The following is a 14,723-nucleotide window of genomic DNA, read 5'->3' as shown; positions in this document are numbered from 1 at the left end:
TGTAGACCCCAATTATATCCTACCTCTACCTCTCTTTTATCGGTTGGTATATCACGAAGACTTCCACCATAGACACGATCATTTTGCTTGTTCAAAGTTGCCTTCAAAGTAAACAGTTTTTGATCCGAAAAAATTATGTTGTGAGCAGCGTGCGTCTTCAGAAGCATCCGAGATCTGCTGAAGTCCGTACATCCCGTTTATCCCCCGATTTCTTTTTGGGGACAACCGTACCAGTTTCCTGGAAACGTTTGATGGTCCTGTACACGAATAATCTGGTCAAGTTCAGATTTGACAGCTTCGTCTTCATCTGAATGTTTAGGAGGTTTTGAAGATGCAAGATCTTGATTTGTTATCTATAAGAATCCATTGCAATTTTCTGGTGAACGAAACACAAGCACTGACTTTATCATGTATGAATAAAGTGTAAACATAGTACTTCTTCAAATAGCAAACAAAGATCGGACCTATAGTCACTTTCTCGTTGCCACCCTGTAAGTTGGACAGTAACGATCTAAATGTATGTGATAATCATAAATTGATATTTTTGCTCAATAAAGCAGATGACGAGCTTCGCTTAAAGGGAACGAAATAGGAAAATTGAAACTACTGGAACATGGTTAAATTGGCAAGCATAATTGATAATCGCATAATTGACCCGCTGAAGCGGATACTGGAGCAGATCAACGAGGTGGCCGAAGTGAGCAAGAGCTGCGTGAAGGCCAATTCGACTAGGGGAACAGGAGCGATTGGTAGGTAGCATCAGTGACTTGCATGAAATATTCCACGAAACATTGTACGCAAGATGTACTTTTCAAAACTTGCACATAATGTTGTGTGCACTTCCCTCATTCGATACTTCCTCTGATCAGAAATAGATCTAGCTGTCCTCTTTACTTCCCCGTGGAGATTAGTGGCCAGATGCTGACACGCTGATTGGTGCGATAACCGATCTTCTCTGAGAGCTGATCTGCAAGGGTGACCAGATGAGATCGACCAGATGATTTATTGCAAATAAGAAGGTGTTTTTCGGATCGGCAGCTGCGACACTGACACTGGAATAGCTGGCGAAGAAGTGGCGCAGCACATTTTATTTGTTTGCATCCAAATTATTCCCTTAAGAGTTTCTATTATTTTATGTTATTACGCGTAGTAAAAAATGGATCGAGCGTAACGCAATTTAACGCTGGTTTATTCCATCCCCTGTTCGGGGCAGTAGAATCCTAGGGATGGCCTTAACCATCCCACTGCCACATCATTTTGCACCGAACGTGAACGGCCTTCCGGAGCACCCGATGGGCTGGTTGTTCATTTCCATTGGCTCCGAGGAATTGCAGAATTTTTTTTTGCAGTGTTACAGTAAAATATAAATGTAAACTACGAATTTACAGCACATTTTCATTTTCCAAACCTAGACACCCTGTACTCGTTCTCTGCAGACGGGGAGAGGGAGAAAGAGAGAAATCGCGAGAGCCTTTAGACAATTATGAGAGCAATCAATGCACCATTCGTCGTCATGGCCCAAATGCTGTAGAAAAGTAATGTTGGTTTTCCATCATAGCAGCAGCGGATGATGCTTCATCATTGACCGTTGCCAACCGCCGAAGAAATTTTCTTCTTCAGAGCGTTACATCCCCCACGTGTGCTCAGTCCAAAGACCCAGCCGGTGCCGGCCTCCCTCTCGCGACTTTCCCGAAAGAGAAACGCACACTGCTTCGGCAACCGACGGCGAACTTATAAAACCGCGTGCCGGAACCCGTTCGCGGAACATTCTCTGTTTGGAAGGCATCCTGATCAGCTAGAGCCAAGCGCGAGGACCAACCAACCAACCGATCCGGCCAAGTTTTTATTCTCTGTGAGAACGTTGAAGTTAGTGCCCTATTTTTCTGTAACTCTTGGTGCAAGCTCTTTTCCAGCAACATGGTAAGTGTTGACCATCGGGGAGAAAGTGACTAGAGAGACCCACAAAAAACGTTGCCAACATTCAAGAAGCGTGCAGTCCCAGAAACAATTTGCCATTGGCCAGGGTCACAATTTCACCGAAACGCTCGATTGTGCGGTGAAAGTAGGGTTTGCAACGGACATAGGGTCCGGCATCGGGGAAGCGAAGGGGCAACCGTTATTCGAGTGCATCCAGCCGTTTCGCTCCACTTGGCTGTCCATGTCTGACACTTTCTTTTCTTCACTAGCGTGAGTGTATTTCCGTGCACGTCGGACAGGCCGGTGTCCAGATCGGCAATGCGTGCTGGGAGCTGTACTGCCTCGAGCATGGAATCCAACCGGACGGCCAGATGCCCTCGGACAAGACGATCGGTGGGGGCGACGACTCGTTCAACACGTTCTTCAGCGAGACTGGCGCCGGCAAGCACGTGCCCCGGGCGGTGTTTGTCGATCTGGAACCGACGGTCGTTGATGAGGTGCGCACCGGAACCTACCGCCAGCTGTTCCACCCGGAGCAGCTGATCACGGGCAAGGAGGACGCGGCCAACAACTACGCCCGGGGCCACTACACCATCGGCAAGGAGATCGTTGATCTGGTGCTGGACCGAATCCGCAAGCTGGCCGACCAGTGTACCGGGCTGCAGGGATTCCTGATCTTCCACTCGTTCGGCGGTGGCACCGGTTCCGGGTTCACGTCCCTGCTGATGGAGCGCCTGTCGGTGGACTACGGCAAGAAGTCGAAGCTCGAGTTCGCCATCTACCCGGCCCCGCAGGTGTCGACGGCGGTGGTCGAACCGTACAACTCGATCCTTACCACGCACACCACGCTCGAGCACTCGGACTGCGCGTTCATGGTGGACAACGAGGCGATCTACGACATCTGCCGGCGCAACCTGGACATCGAGCGGCCGACCTACACGAACCTGAACCGTCTGATCGGGCAGATCGTGTCGTCGATCACGGCGTCGCTCCGCTTCGACGGTGCCCTCAACGTCGATCTGACCGAGTTCCAGACCAATCTGGTCCCGTATCCGCGTATCCATTTCCCGCTGGTCACCTACGCCCCGGTCATCTCGGCCGAGAAGGCGTACCACGAGCAGCTGTCGGTGGCGGAAATCACCAACGCTTGCTTCGAGCCAGCCAACCAGATGGTGAAGTGTGATCCGCGCCACGGCAAGTACATGGCCTGCTGCATGCTGTACCGTGGGGATGTGGTGCCGAAGGACGTTAACGCGGCCATCGCCACCATCAAGACGAAGCGCACGATCCAGTTCGTCGACTGGTGCCCGACCGGGTTCAAGGTGGGCATCAACTACCAACCACCGACCGTCGTGCCGGGCGGTGATCTGGCCAAGGTACAGCGGGCCGTCTGTATGCTGTCCAACACGACGGCCATCGCGGAAGCGTGGGCTCGCCTCGACCACAAGTTCGATCTGATGTACGCCAAGCGTGCGTTCGTCCACTGGTACGTCGGCGAGGGTATGGAGGAGGGCGAGTTCTCGGAGGCCCGCGAAGATTTGGCCGCGCTCGAGAAGGACTACGAGGAGGTCGGCATGGATTCGGGCGAGGGCGAGGGAGAGGGCGCCGAGGAATATTAGAACAGGCGGCCGCCGCCGGAGCGTCCGAACCGCGAACTATCGCCACGATGAAAATGCCCCCATTGCCCCATTTTGAAGCACCAATTCAAAATCCCCAGAAGCAGTTGTTGTGCATTTTAATTTGCCTCATTTTCCTGCGCCAATAAACAGCAGCATTTCACACAGCACGCCTCGTGAGACTATTGCATTTTTGTCATTTGGCAGGGTCATTCGGGGGGCAGAGAAGTAGAAGGTACGACCGCCTACTCGAAATCGACCCCCGAAGCGAAGTGTCGACACGGAACATGAAGGGGGGCAATGAATGCGTGGGACAATCCCACACATACAGCAGCCGTTGCGGTATTGGCCGTTTCCTGCGCTCAAGTTCAGGTGCCGCGTCCGGGATAGGGAAGCACGGAAAGATGCATCGCGTGATTCACCTTTTGCTGCAGTACACAGAACTTCAACCGAAATGCGGAACCATGTGCGGCCGCGCATGGCACGTGAGAACGCCCTGCCAAGCGGCGGTGTTTTCAACGACCTATCCACCGTTCCCCGTTACGCAATGGTCCGGTTGGGCTTCGGCTTCGACCCCACTGGAAAGACGAAAGCAAAACGAAAGAAAGGAAACACCACTCAGCGTGAGCAATTTTGGTCTCGCGCGTCACGTGTCCGCTTATCCGTTTCCTGATGCGCAAGGACACGGTAATGACATGGTGTAGCTCAATCCTTCTATCTCTCGAAACATTCTTTCAAAGCGAGGCCTGTTTGGTCAATGTCCGCGAGGCTGGCCCACTTGTCAGCGATGTGTGAGTAAAAGTTAAAACAGCTGGCGGACAGGCAAACGCTTCACGGGGCCACTTGTCTGTGAGTGGGATTGGTTGAAGCGTGAGGTAAAAGCAATGTGAGTAGGATGAAAGTAATCCCATTCAGCCAGGTTGGCGGGCACGGTCGTACGATAGCTGGTGCTGGTTGGGAGTAAGGCCAACCACAAACGGCGCTGCTGCCCACACGTGGCGTGAATAGTCCGTACTAGCGCTGCGCTTGTTACGCGTGGGACTATTACAGAGCCCAGAGCCAGCCAATGCAGGCGGCAACTTGAACAGATTTGCTGCTCGGCTAGTACCAATTCATCAACCGTTCCACTCCTTCCAGGGAGCAAAACAGAGACCCTTATTTGGCTATATGTGGATGAGCTATTTTAAAACTGCGTCGAGTCACGCCAACTCCACCAACGGAAAGGTGAGGGAACTGGTGCACTGCACCATGTTATGCAGCAGTCTCATGCGGAGAGATGCATTAAGGGGTTTCCGGGGAATAAATATAGAAAACCCAGACACGACACGCTCCCGGCTAGACCAACCTATTGGGGAAACAAATTTGTGCCCTTGTTTCGCAGCTCATGCATGGCTTGAGGCCGATGCCTCGAAATCACTCACAAGATCTAGGAAGAAGCTGGTCTTTAAAAGTGGCACGATTTCATCGCATTCTAGAGTAACGGACATTCTGTTAGACCAATCGGTCAGACCTGCCATATTTGTGTCTGATGTTTGAGTCGAGCGGTACCGAAATCAATTCCACTTGACTATTCTGATGCCTGACTCAACACTCGCTATTTAAAGTATGACCGTTCGATCTTGTTTACTTTCATGTTCGTTTCGAAATCGGTTATTAAGCTGTTGACACACTAGGTCCACTAGGTAGGTTCAAAGTTTAACCAAGCAACTCATTATACGCACGTTTCTCCATATTTATTTCAACGTTTTTTTTGTCTTTTTTGTCAACCGTACAGTATGTTTCAAGTTACTTATTGTAATACAACATCAAGCTAATTAGGTAGGGCGTAGGCTAATGGATATCCGAAACCGCAAAAGCGGATGCGCCGTGGTAGCCCCAACGCATCCCAGGACAGCTTAATTCAGTAACCTGGTAACACCTTTACCTGCGGATTGTTGCACTTCGCCCATACCGTCGGCCAGCATGTGTTTATTTCAGCTCACTAGAGACTGGCAAGAGGATTAGCCAAACTCCCGTTTTGCGATCTGATCTGAGACTGGCGCAATAAGTTTGAAGTTTCATCACCTTGCGCCTCCCATTTGCCATTAACATATGGTAAGATTGTACTCTCTATGACTAAAATTGTACGCCTTTCCACTTTGCTACTTTGCGTATGCGGATCTGGACTGCGGGTATTGAACGGGACTCCGAACACACCTTCCTTTCGTGCTGACAAAGTTGCACTTCGTTGAGCAAACAATTGTCACGTTTTTCTGTCGCGTGTAAAACGATAGGAATGTAACGGTGGCTCAATAATGCTTTCACACGGTATATATATAGAGTTATGTTTGGTTGTTATTTGCATTGGTTAGGTTGTGTTTTAATGTCACTTTGTGTTGCATAAACTGCTCATCCCGGCTCCCGGCTCCTAACGGTAGGTTAACAGGTGTCGTACACTTTCTACGATAACGCACACGCGGGCAAGGCGTTGGATATTGTTTCATAATCTGAATGCCTAGCCCGCAACAGGGAGAATATGTCTGATAATACTTGTGTGAGTGTAAGTTTGTTGGTTTTGTTGTAAATACGTTCTTCTGTAATTTTTTTTACATTAACCACTTTTGCTTCTTCGTATTTTGTTTAACAATTTTTTATGCATACTAAGCGTCGATCCGCTATTGAGTACGGCGTGTTCGAGTGCAACAAAATTTATAATCTACACACAACAGTGCTTCGTTACATTTGTGTCTTTCTTTTTTTGTCTCTCATTATTTTCGTAGGTATATTCATCGCCGAGGCTCCTTTAGTAGTAAACTATAGTTGAAAATAGTTAACAACAAATGCAAAATATAATAACGATAAATGATATCAACAGTTAACGGTAATGCTTTGCAAATGAAACCCTATGTTTAGTAGTAATGATTTGTCGCAGTATTCATAATACACCTCGGTCAATCAGCCTTGACCCGACTGCCATCGATGTGTGGTGCGCATTGAAGCACCAGCACAATTGTCTTAACACGGCGGGTTACTTTCCTGGCGAGCGCGAACTAAACTTACGGATTTAGGCGGAAGCATAAAACAACAAACACGGATCATGCTTGATTGACCTTTGAAACAGTTGCATTGCAGCCAGTGTGTTTCTCGCTACAGACGGAGAATTGACGAAGGATGCCAACCGGTGTTAAATGGGCTGGCAGTGCACGTTCAACGTGACGCCAAACAGGCGATGTACACCCTTAGAACAAACCGTTGTCGGCCACTTTACTTCGCAACGGTCGGATCTTCGATGGCTCCCTCCTCCTCGAGTTTCGCCAAGAACTTCATCATCCGCACCTGCGGGTCCATCTGTCGCGCCAGGTCGATCAGATCGAGAAGCTTCTTGATGCCCACGAAAATTCGTCGGCCCTTGACGCGCTTATAAATTGCCGCTAGTTCGTTGCGCCCGAACACGTCCGGCTCTTGCTCCAACACAGCCAGCAGGTGTTCGGGGGTCGAAAGATTCGGCACATGCAGCACCGCCGTGAACGCGGACAGCATTTCCATGTCCTCCAGCACTTGGCTGAAAAAGGGAAACGAAATTATTAAGAAAATTTTCGTGTGGTCGTTTCTTCCTTACCGTCGGCTAGTCGTGCAGAGAATAAGCAGCTTCTTGCCCTTCGGCGGTGGTTTCTTCAGCAGCACCAGCAGTGCCTGCAGCGTGAGATTAGAGTACCGCGGACCAATCGGACCGTAGTCGAGCAGCCGTTCGATGTTGTCCACCAGAATGCAGCTGTAAGTGGAACGGTAGGCATCGTCGAAGTACTGTACCAAAACAGAGAGCCATTAGGACATATGCTTCAAAGCCGTTCCCCACGAGGACCACACCGACGGTTACCTTTCGTATTTGCAAGCATTTGGCACTCTCCGTGAACCCAACCATCTCATCCGGGCTGCACACCTTGACGAAGGGAAAATCGGACATTTTGGCCAGTTTGGCTGCGAGGGCCGTTTTACCCGCGTTCGGTGGACCCTCGAGCAGAACCGAGACCAATCCGGAACCTTCGGCGCCGCGCGCCTGCTCGGTGTACAGTGCACCGTCCTCAAGGACGTGAGCAACTGGTAGACCCCAGTTTATGATGCCGCGAGTAAGATAGTTTTCGAGTGCCTCGGCCGCCGTACCGAATGCCTTGTTGCCAGAGAGAAACGAAATGGAACGATCAAAAAGATTATACGGCCTCAATATGCGATGAGCCACAGTTGAAGGTTGTTGGCTGTCAGCCTTACCGGTTTGATGTCGTTCTCGAAAGCATGCAGAAAATCCTCGCGCGTAACCATCAGCTTCTCCATCGCTGCCGGATCTACCTCGACCTTCGAGGCGGCTTTGATGAGACGGTTCATTGCCGTCGATTGCGCCGCCCGTACCAAGCCCTCCAGCTCTGCACCGCTAAAGTTCTTGGTCATCTGTCCGAGCTCAGCCAAATCGACATCCGGGTTCAGCTTCTTGAACTCCTTCATTCGCCGGGTGTGAATGCGGAGAATCTGCACGCGACCTTCCTCGTTAGGAAGGCTGATTTCCATCTGGACTTCCAATCTACCCGGTCGCATCAGCGCCTCGTCGATCATATCGCGCCTGTTGGTCATACCGATCACGAGGATGTTGTTCAACTGCTCGACACCATCGATTTTTGCCAACAGCTGGTTGACGACCGTGTCGTGAACTCCCGAGTTGCCTCCGACTGAGCCTCTCGCTTTGCAAATAGCGTCGATTTCATCGAAAATAATGATATGCAAACCACTAGCCGGTCCGAGCTAAAACGACAATGCAGCGTAGCAATGAGTCCCATGCACCGTTGCGTACGATCTGATCTAAACTTACACGCTTCTCTTCCTCTTCGGCATCAGCAAACAGACGGCGTACGTTGGCTTCCGACTCTCCGACGTACTTGTCCAATATTTGTGGACCGTTGACGATCTTCGGTTCGCGTGCATTCAACATCGTGCCGATCTGGCGGGCCATCAGTGTTTTTCCCGTACCGGGTGGACCGTACAGCAGGATACCCTTTACGTGCTTGCATCCGAGTTGTTCCACGACCTCCGGTGGGAAAACACGCGAGGCAAACGCGCGCCGGAAGATGGCATTAAACTCACGATCGAGACCACCGATTCCCATGCGTCCAAAATCCCAGTCCGGATTGATGATTGACTGGCGTACCGCCGTAGCACGTCCTTTCGATTTTCCCACCAAGTTCAACCCGGAACCTTCCACTTTTTCGAACGTTACCACCGTGTTCGCTAGCACACGGCCAAAGTTGACGCGTTTCGGTTCTGTAGGCGCACCACCGTTGCCACCGGCTGCCATAGCGGCTGCATCGATCACCTCCAATGTTTTCACCGACAGGCAGAGCAGCTTCTTGTCTTGGAAGTTAAACACCAGCGGCTGGCCAACCGTCACCGCCAGTCCGGCGAACTGGAGCAGAAAATCCCTTGCCATCTGATCGCTATCGTACGGTTCGTGCGTCACGCTGCTCGTAGGGAATTAACCACAACGAAACTGTTGATTGCCATTTGACCGAAGGACTTGTATTCAAACTTACGTTTTCTTCTGCAAAAAGTCCACGTCCAATGCGATACTGCAAAGGACCTCCGATGATCTCTCGAAATGAAAAGGCTTAATGCTAATGTCTTGATTGATCGACAGCGTGGCCCACTTCCGTTGCAGCAGTGAAAATCCGATACAGCCGGGGTTTATTTCACCCGACATCGTACGCTCGGTGGAAAAGATAAAGTGCTGTCCCGGTGCCGTCGACACATCAATGTATCTGCAAGCACCAAAAGGATTGAGAATTATGGAAGGCAAATGAAGAATAATATTGGGTAATATCCAAACTCACTTGATGTCCGGTGGGAAATCGGCTCCACTCACAATGGCTCTGTTTTTCAGCGAAAGCTCATCCGTTGGGCACTTGGCCGCCTTCATAATCTGGACATTAAAGAGGCACAACACGAGCAGCGCTTAGCCTTTGAACGGATAGCCTATTTGTAATAAAAATACTTACCGCTGCCATCCTACAGTTTTGTTTGCCTTCTCAGATCGATATGATTCACCCGACAAACACACGGATCACGGCACTGAAGGCTGCGGTCGAGTACTGCTACGTGATGACTTTATCACCTGGGCCGAAGGTGAAGCTGAGATTATCCTGCTGGCTAAAGGGGGTGGAAAAATGTTTTCTGGTTATTTCGTAGTATATTTGATCACCTTGCGTGTGCCTCAGGGACTCGAAATGTTAAACGTTTAAAGAAACGGTAATGTAATAGCTTATTTAAAGCTTCTGAAATGCAACAATTTTTGAAAAGCTACACCATTGTTAGTACCATTAACCGTATCAGGGAGGAATTGATTTTTTTCCTGTATGCTGCAATGCTACAGAGTATTATCACACAGGCGCAAACTGTACTGTTAACAGCGCAGGGTGTAGTAATGCTTCCGCAGTCTCTTACCCAAAATTATGTTTCTCTTTCAGTAACACCACTAAGTGTCGCGCAAAACGGTGCAATGAAAGTTGGAAGAAAGTATTTTCAAATCCCAACCAAACCTGCGAGGAATCCTACGCACCTATGGATTTTCGGTTTCAGTGAAAACACTGCACACAGATCGCTCGAATGTCCTAGCAGCCTGTGAACCGAGCCTAGAATGCACACAACAGTGCGCACGCTGGACAAGGAAGCCAAACGACTGGGTGAATCTGCACGAGAATCTACTAAACGGGTACCATGCCAGCGCACGAAAAAGGACGACCAATGTTACGGATTGCGAAAACAACGACTGTGCAGGACGCGCATGCGTCATCGCTGACAGCTGTTTCTGTTTGACAGAGTTTTTGTCGAAGACAAACTGACAACGCGTGTTGGCTGCATGCAGAACACAACGCAGCACGCAGCCGCTCACAAGGAATGCAGCCAGGCCGTTAGTGGTGATTTTGAAAAACAAAACACGTGGATTTACGGAACGGGGCACCGAAGTTTTCCACGAACCATGACCTCTCGGTATGGGATTTGAGCATGTGTTATACACATATTAATTCCGAAGTCGTCGAAAAGAAGTGTATCTTAGTTTTAAGAAAACGTGGCGTCCCGATCGATAGGTCGTGTCCTGGTTATCAGTGCAAATCGTTAATCGGTAGTAGCGCGCCGCACAGTAGCAAAAAAAGTTATCTAATCCAATGCTTGTTACACCACTACCACAGGTGCTGAAGATAAGAATATCACAGAGGCGATCGATTAGGTTTCCGACAGACCGATTCTACGATTCGGTTGCAGTCGGCCGTGATACAGACTCGCGTTCAATCGTTTCGTCAACAACGGGTGATTTGTGGTTTTCCTTTTCTCCCGCGGGTCATTTGAGACAAGAGTGTGCTTGTAATTAACGCGAAGAGCTTCATTGTCTGCGTCAAAGAATTGTTTCGAAGCCGTTTTAGGAACAAAAGAATACATTCAACAAAAAGATCCGTAAACCTAGAAGAAATCTGTACTGAAGCACAAAGTTTGCACAAACAGCGTGACGTGACGGTCCAAATTATCGGATAACCGGATTAAACGGAGACGCCGGCGGGCGGTCTGGTAACAAGTGTGATAAAGTGACGTAAAGTGTGGTTGTGATAGTCCCGGTGGAATAAAGAAAATATACTAACCAACGTCGTCAACCAAAAAGAGGTTGACGAGGGAATTTAGTGGTAGGCCGTCGATTAGGAATGATTTATGATGGTCAGTAACGGGCACGTCTGGCGATACGTTTCCGAACTGTTGGCGGCAAATCGGAGAATCAGTTGTAGTTGGCTGTTGATTGGCACTTTTTTATACCAGTGGATTAGCGGAAGTGTAGCTGTGCCTGTTATTGAGCCTAGGGTGAACGATAGCGTTTTATCGATTCCGGACCAGCTGATGGCCATCAGTATTAAAGAGGAATTGATGAAACTAAAGGGCCCCGATTCGTATTTGCCGGATGAACGGGAATGTATTCTCGGACAAGCTTCTTTCTACTTAGCCCACTGGCTGATGGCGAACGCCACCATCAACAGTGCAAACCCAGGTTGGTCTTGTTGGTTAGCATTCGTTTGACAAAAAACCGTCTCTTACAAAGCTAACGCTCCGCAGTTATTTGAGTTGGTGATGGGCAGTAATGTGATTTTATTTAACCGAAAACGGGTCCTATATCAATATTTCACGATTTCTTATAGAATTACAAGGGAAGTATATTGATCTTTCTTATCAATCGTCGAAGCGAAACCAAATTGTAATAATGATGTTAGCAAGTACTAAAACAGTAAGTACTGAAGTAACAACGTCTTTTCACAACACGTCCCACTAAACATCAACTCGACCTTTGTCACTGCATCGTCACGGTTGAATAACAACATTTTCGATGCTTTTATGTTAATCACTCATATTGGTAGATGGTATATTTATTGGAGTACGGCAAGTTCGGCTTAAAATGTATCATACTTTTATAGGAAGCGGTCTACGTTTCACTGGCACACCGGAACATGACGTCCGTTCCGTACGAAGAGCTTGAAATGATAAATACTACTCTGAGGTATCTGTCAATGGCAGGAAACTATTTCTACAGTAAGTGCAGCCGCAATTTGCAATTTTTTATAACTTCTTTAACTGTCTATGCCCTATTCTCTGTCTCTTTTTCTCTCTCTCTCTCGAGAATTACATTACACATTATTAATTCTTTCTATTTCCGTACAGATATTCGACTTCCCCGATTGGGAAAACTGAAAGTGTTAGATTTGCGGAACTGTGCATTGGTTCACCTGGACTATGACGTTTTTACTAGTTTGCCAAATTTACAGCAACTCTACCTTTCGCACAACTACCTTCTTCAGTTGACGGCGGACCATATGAAACCATTAGCAATGTTGCGCCATTTGGATCTTGCGTACAACTCGAATGGTCAACAAGCATACCATAGCTACACCGACCATAAGGAAGCACCGGATCCCTACAACAGCCTAACCGAAGGACTCGAGCTTAGTGAGGATGTGTTCGATCCGCTTGAGCGGCTGATCTTTCTTGATCTCTCACATACCAAACTGCTGGCGACCAGCGCCCGAGCCTTTCGCGATCTTGCTGTGGAGCAACTGAGCCTGTGCTACACCGGTATCTCGATCATCGTCGGTTCAATGATGTATGGTACGCTCCGGACGCTGGACATCTCGGGCAATCCGGGAATAACCGCTGCGATCCATCGTGACATGGACGCAGGGGTGCGGGGCTTAAATGGCAACATTGAAATACTGGCATGCGAGAACGCGTCGGTCAAGTACCTTGACTGGGTACACGGTATGGCTAACTTGCGTGTATTGCTGCTAAGCTATAACAACATCAACCAGTTGACGAATGAAACGTTCACAACACTGGAGCGGCTAGAAATGCTCGATCTCAATGCGAATCACATCAGCAACTGGCACTGGCGCATCTTTGCCCATAATCCCGCCCTAACCGTGCTCGATCTGTCGGCCAACAATTTGAATGTGTTGACGATCGACATGCTCAACGACTTCGAGAACGTGCGCTTCCTGGCGATCGGCCAGAACAACTTCCTTTGTCACTGTTTGCTCCGCGACTTCATTGACATGGCAAACCTGAGCTCCAACGGTATCGGGTGTGCGATACGCACAATGGGCCAGCACTTTCTTCGCGCGGACAATGGAACAATAATCAGGAACAGAGGACAAGAAATGCAATCTGCGCACGAAGCTACTTACATCGTCGATACTACAGCCTCGATGAGCAACTACATCATAAAAACGAAACGTTCTCTGTCTAGGCAGTGGAGCCGCAGCCAGGGACGGTTGGGAACGTTTCAGTTGCTTAACTGCAGCAACGATGTTGACGATTCCCACGACGACGCGACAGGATTGATCCAGTTGATTGATTTTAGCGTGGAAAGCTACACCTGTCGTGATCTAGAAAACGTCGAGCACGACTTCAACGACCAAGAGCGCTGCACATTCGATCGGTCCGCACTAGGGGGTTTGTTGATCAACGGAATAAACGATACGGCCTCATCGATCGTGAAGTTTGTGCTGATCTTCTTCGGGTTCGCCCTCATCGCGTTCATTATCTATATCTCGAAGTGGGAACACGTCAAATACTTCTGCATCATCGTGCGCAACGCAACCGTGCTGAGCATGATGCGCCAAAAGAAGGACACCTTGGTGAGCAGAGGGCCGAACGGCAATCGCCGGCAGTCTTCGATCGGTGTAGCAGATGGGTTTTTGTACGATGTGTTTGTCAGCTATTCGGAGCACGACCGATCTTGGGTTTTGGACGAGCTGTTGCCCAACTTGGAACGCTCAGAAGATATCAGTGTGTGCTTGCATGAGCGTGATTTCAAGGTGAGACAATGTAACCTATAGCAGGACCCGTAGTAACCACCTTATTCCATTTACCGAAAAGGTTGGAGTTAGCATACTCGAAAACATCATTCACTGTATGGATCAATCCCGCACGCTACTTTTGGTTATGTCGGAGCACTTTCTTCTCAGCCACTGGTGTCAGTTCGAGATGCACCTTGCTCAGCATCGGTAAGGATCGTCGATGGGCTTCGGTTGGCCATGCTGAAACCATCCTTTCTAACACAGGTTCAATTTATTTCCTCCGTCAAGTTTGCTCGAAACTCGCCGCGAACACCTCATCTTGGTGTTGCTAGAAGAGATACCAAAAATTAAGCGACCCAAAACGTTGCACTATCTGATGAAGACGAAAACTTACATACGGTGGCCAACCGAAGCGAACGATCGGGGCACAAAATCCGACCAGACAGTCCAATCACAGCGCACCTGGAAGTATATACCATTCCTTGGCCGCAGAAAGGAGAGCGGGAAGCCATCCTCCGGCCAATCGACTGCTCAAGGTTCACGTTCGGTGCTCGCCGTGGAAAGAAAGCTGTTTTGGTTGCGTCTAAAAAAGTCCATTCACGACGGCATCAACTGGGAACCGGATGACGAAAACCGAACATCCTCCAGGGCATAGTAGTGCAACCGTAGTGTAATGAAAAATAGCAAAACATGGAAATACCATCTTCATTGAGCAATGATGTGGGTAGTCATTGTTGTACGATAAACGCTACATTGTACCTTTAAAGTGTTCAGTAAGTTAAGGATAGGAGATACATTTTAATGTAAATTTAAAGCATTATGTAGGTACTATAACGTGTAA

The 14,723-nt window shown here is 48.8% G+C and overlaps 3 protein-coding genes across 3 annotated transcripts; 2 read left to right on the top strand and 1 right to left on the bottom strand.

The window, feature by feature from the left end:
• The first annotated feature begins 1,779 nt into the window (after nucleotides 1–1,779).
• Nucleotides 1,780–3,696, top strand: LOC131211154 (tubulin alpha-1 chain). Its single transcript, XM_058204527.1, has 2 exons — nucleotides 1,780–1,920; nucleotides 2,187–3,696. The coding sequence occupies exons 1-2, from the start codon at nucleotides 1,918–1,920 to the stop codon at nucleotides 3,534–3,536; spliced, it is 1,353 nt and encodes a 450-aa protein (XP_058060510.1). The 5' UTR covers nucleotides 1,780–1,917; the 3' UTR covers nucleotides 3,537–3,696.
• A 2,234-nt stretch (nucleotides 3,697–5,930) lies between these two features.
• On the bottom strand, nucleotides 5,931–10,229 carry LOC131206086 (vesicle-fusing ATPase 1-like). The gene is made up of 9 exons (XM_058198480.1): nucleotides 10,111–10,229; nucleotides 9,551–9,701; nucleotides 9,386–9,474; nucleotides 9,089–9,313; nucleotides 8,371–9,016; nucleotides 7,779–8,303; nucleotides 7,390–7,680; nucleotides 7,132–7,316; nucleotides 5,931–7,074 (listed from the first exon to the last, which is right to left on the bottom strand). Exons 2-9 carry the CDS (start codon nucleotides 9,557–9,559, stop codon nucleotides 6,777–6,779), a joined length of 2,268 nt encoding a protein of 755 aa, XP_058054463.1. The 5' UTR covers nucleotides 9,560–9,701; nucleotides 10,111–10,229; the 3' UTR covers nucleotides 5,931–6,776.
• Nucleotides 10,230–11,435: 1,206 nt separating this feature from the next.
• LOC131215289 (toll-like receptor 4) lies at nucleotides 11,436–14,537 on the top strand. Its single transcript, XM_058209676.1, has 7 exons — nucleotides 11,436–11,583; nucleotides 11,732–11,817; nucleotides 12,005–12,119; nucleotides 12,249–13,900; nucleotides 13,962–14,089; nucleotides 14,171–14,292; nucleotides 14,434–14,537. The coding sequence occupies exons 1-7, from the start codon at nucleotides 11,436–11,438 to the stop codon at nucleotides 14,535–14,537; spliced, it is 2,355 nt and encodes a 784-aa protein (XP_058065659.1).
• The last annotated feature ends 186 nt before the right edge of the window (nucleotides 14,538–14,723 follow it).

This window comes from Anopheles bellator, chromosome 1, assembly GCF_943735745.2.
Source record: "Anopheles bellator chromosome 1, idAnoBellAS_SP24_06.2, whole genome shotgun sequence".
Lineage (NCBI taxonomy): Eukaryota > Metazoa > Arthropoda > Insecta > Diptera > Culicidae > Anopheles > Anopheles bellator.
This window is presented reverse-complemented; position numbering and strand designations above follow the sequence as displayed.

Coding starts and splice junctions, on each gene's coding strand:
- LOC131215289 (XM_058209676.1), top strand. CDS start 11,436: ATGGCCATCAGTATTAAAGAGGAATTGATGAAACTAAAGGGCCCCGAT. Junction 11,818..12,004: donor TGTTAGCAAGTACTAAAACA/GTAAGTACTGAA, acceptor ATACTTTTATAG/GAAGCGGTCTACGTTTCACT. Junction 13,901..13,961: donor TGCATGAGCGTGATTTCAAG/GTGAGACAATGT, acceptor TTTACCGAAAAG/GTTGGAGTTAGCATACTCGA.
- LOC131206086 (XM_058198480.1), bottom strand. Junction 8,304..8,370: donor CCGAAGAGGAAGAGAAGCGT/GTAAGTTTAGAT, acceptor TTGTCGTTTTAG/CTCGGACCGGCTAGTGGTTT. Junction 7,317..7,389: donor AATGCTTGCAAATACGAAAG/GTAACCGTCGGT, acceptor GTTTTGGTACAG/TACTTCGACGATGCCTACCG.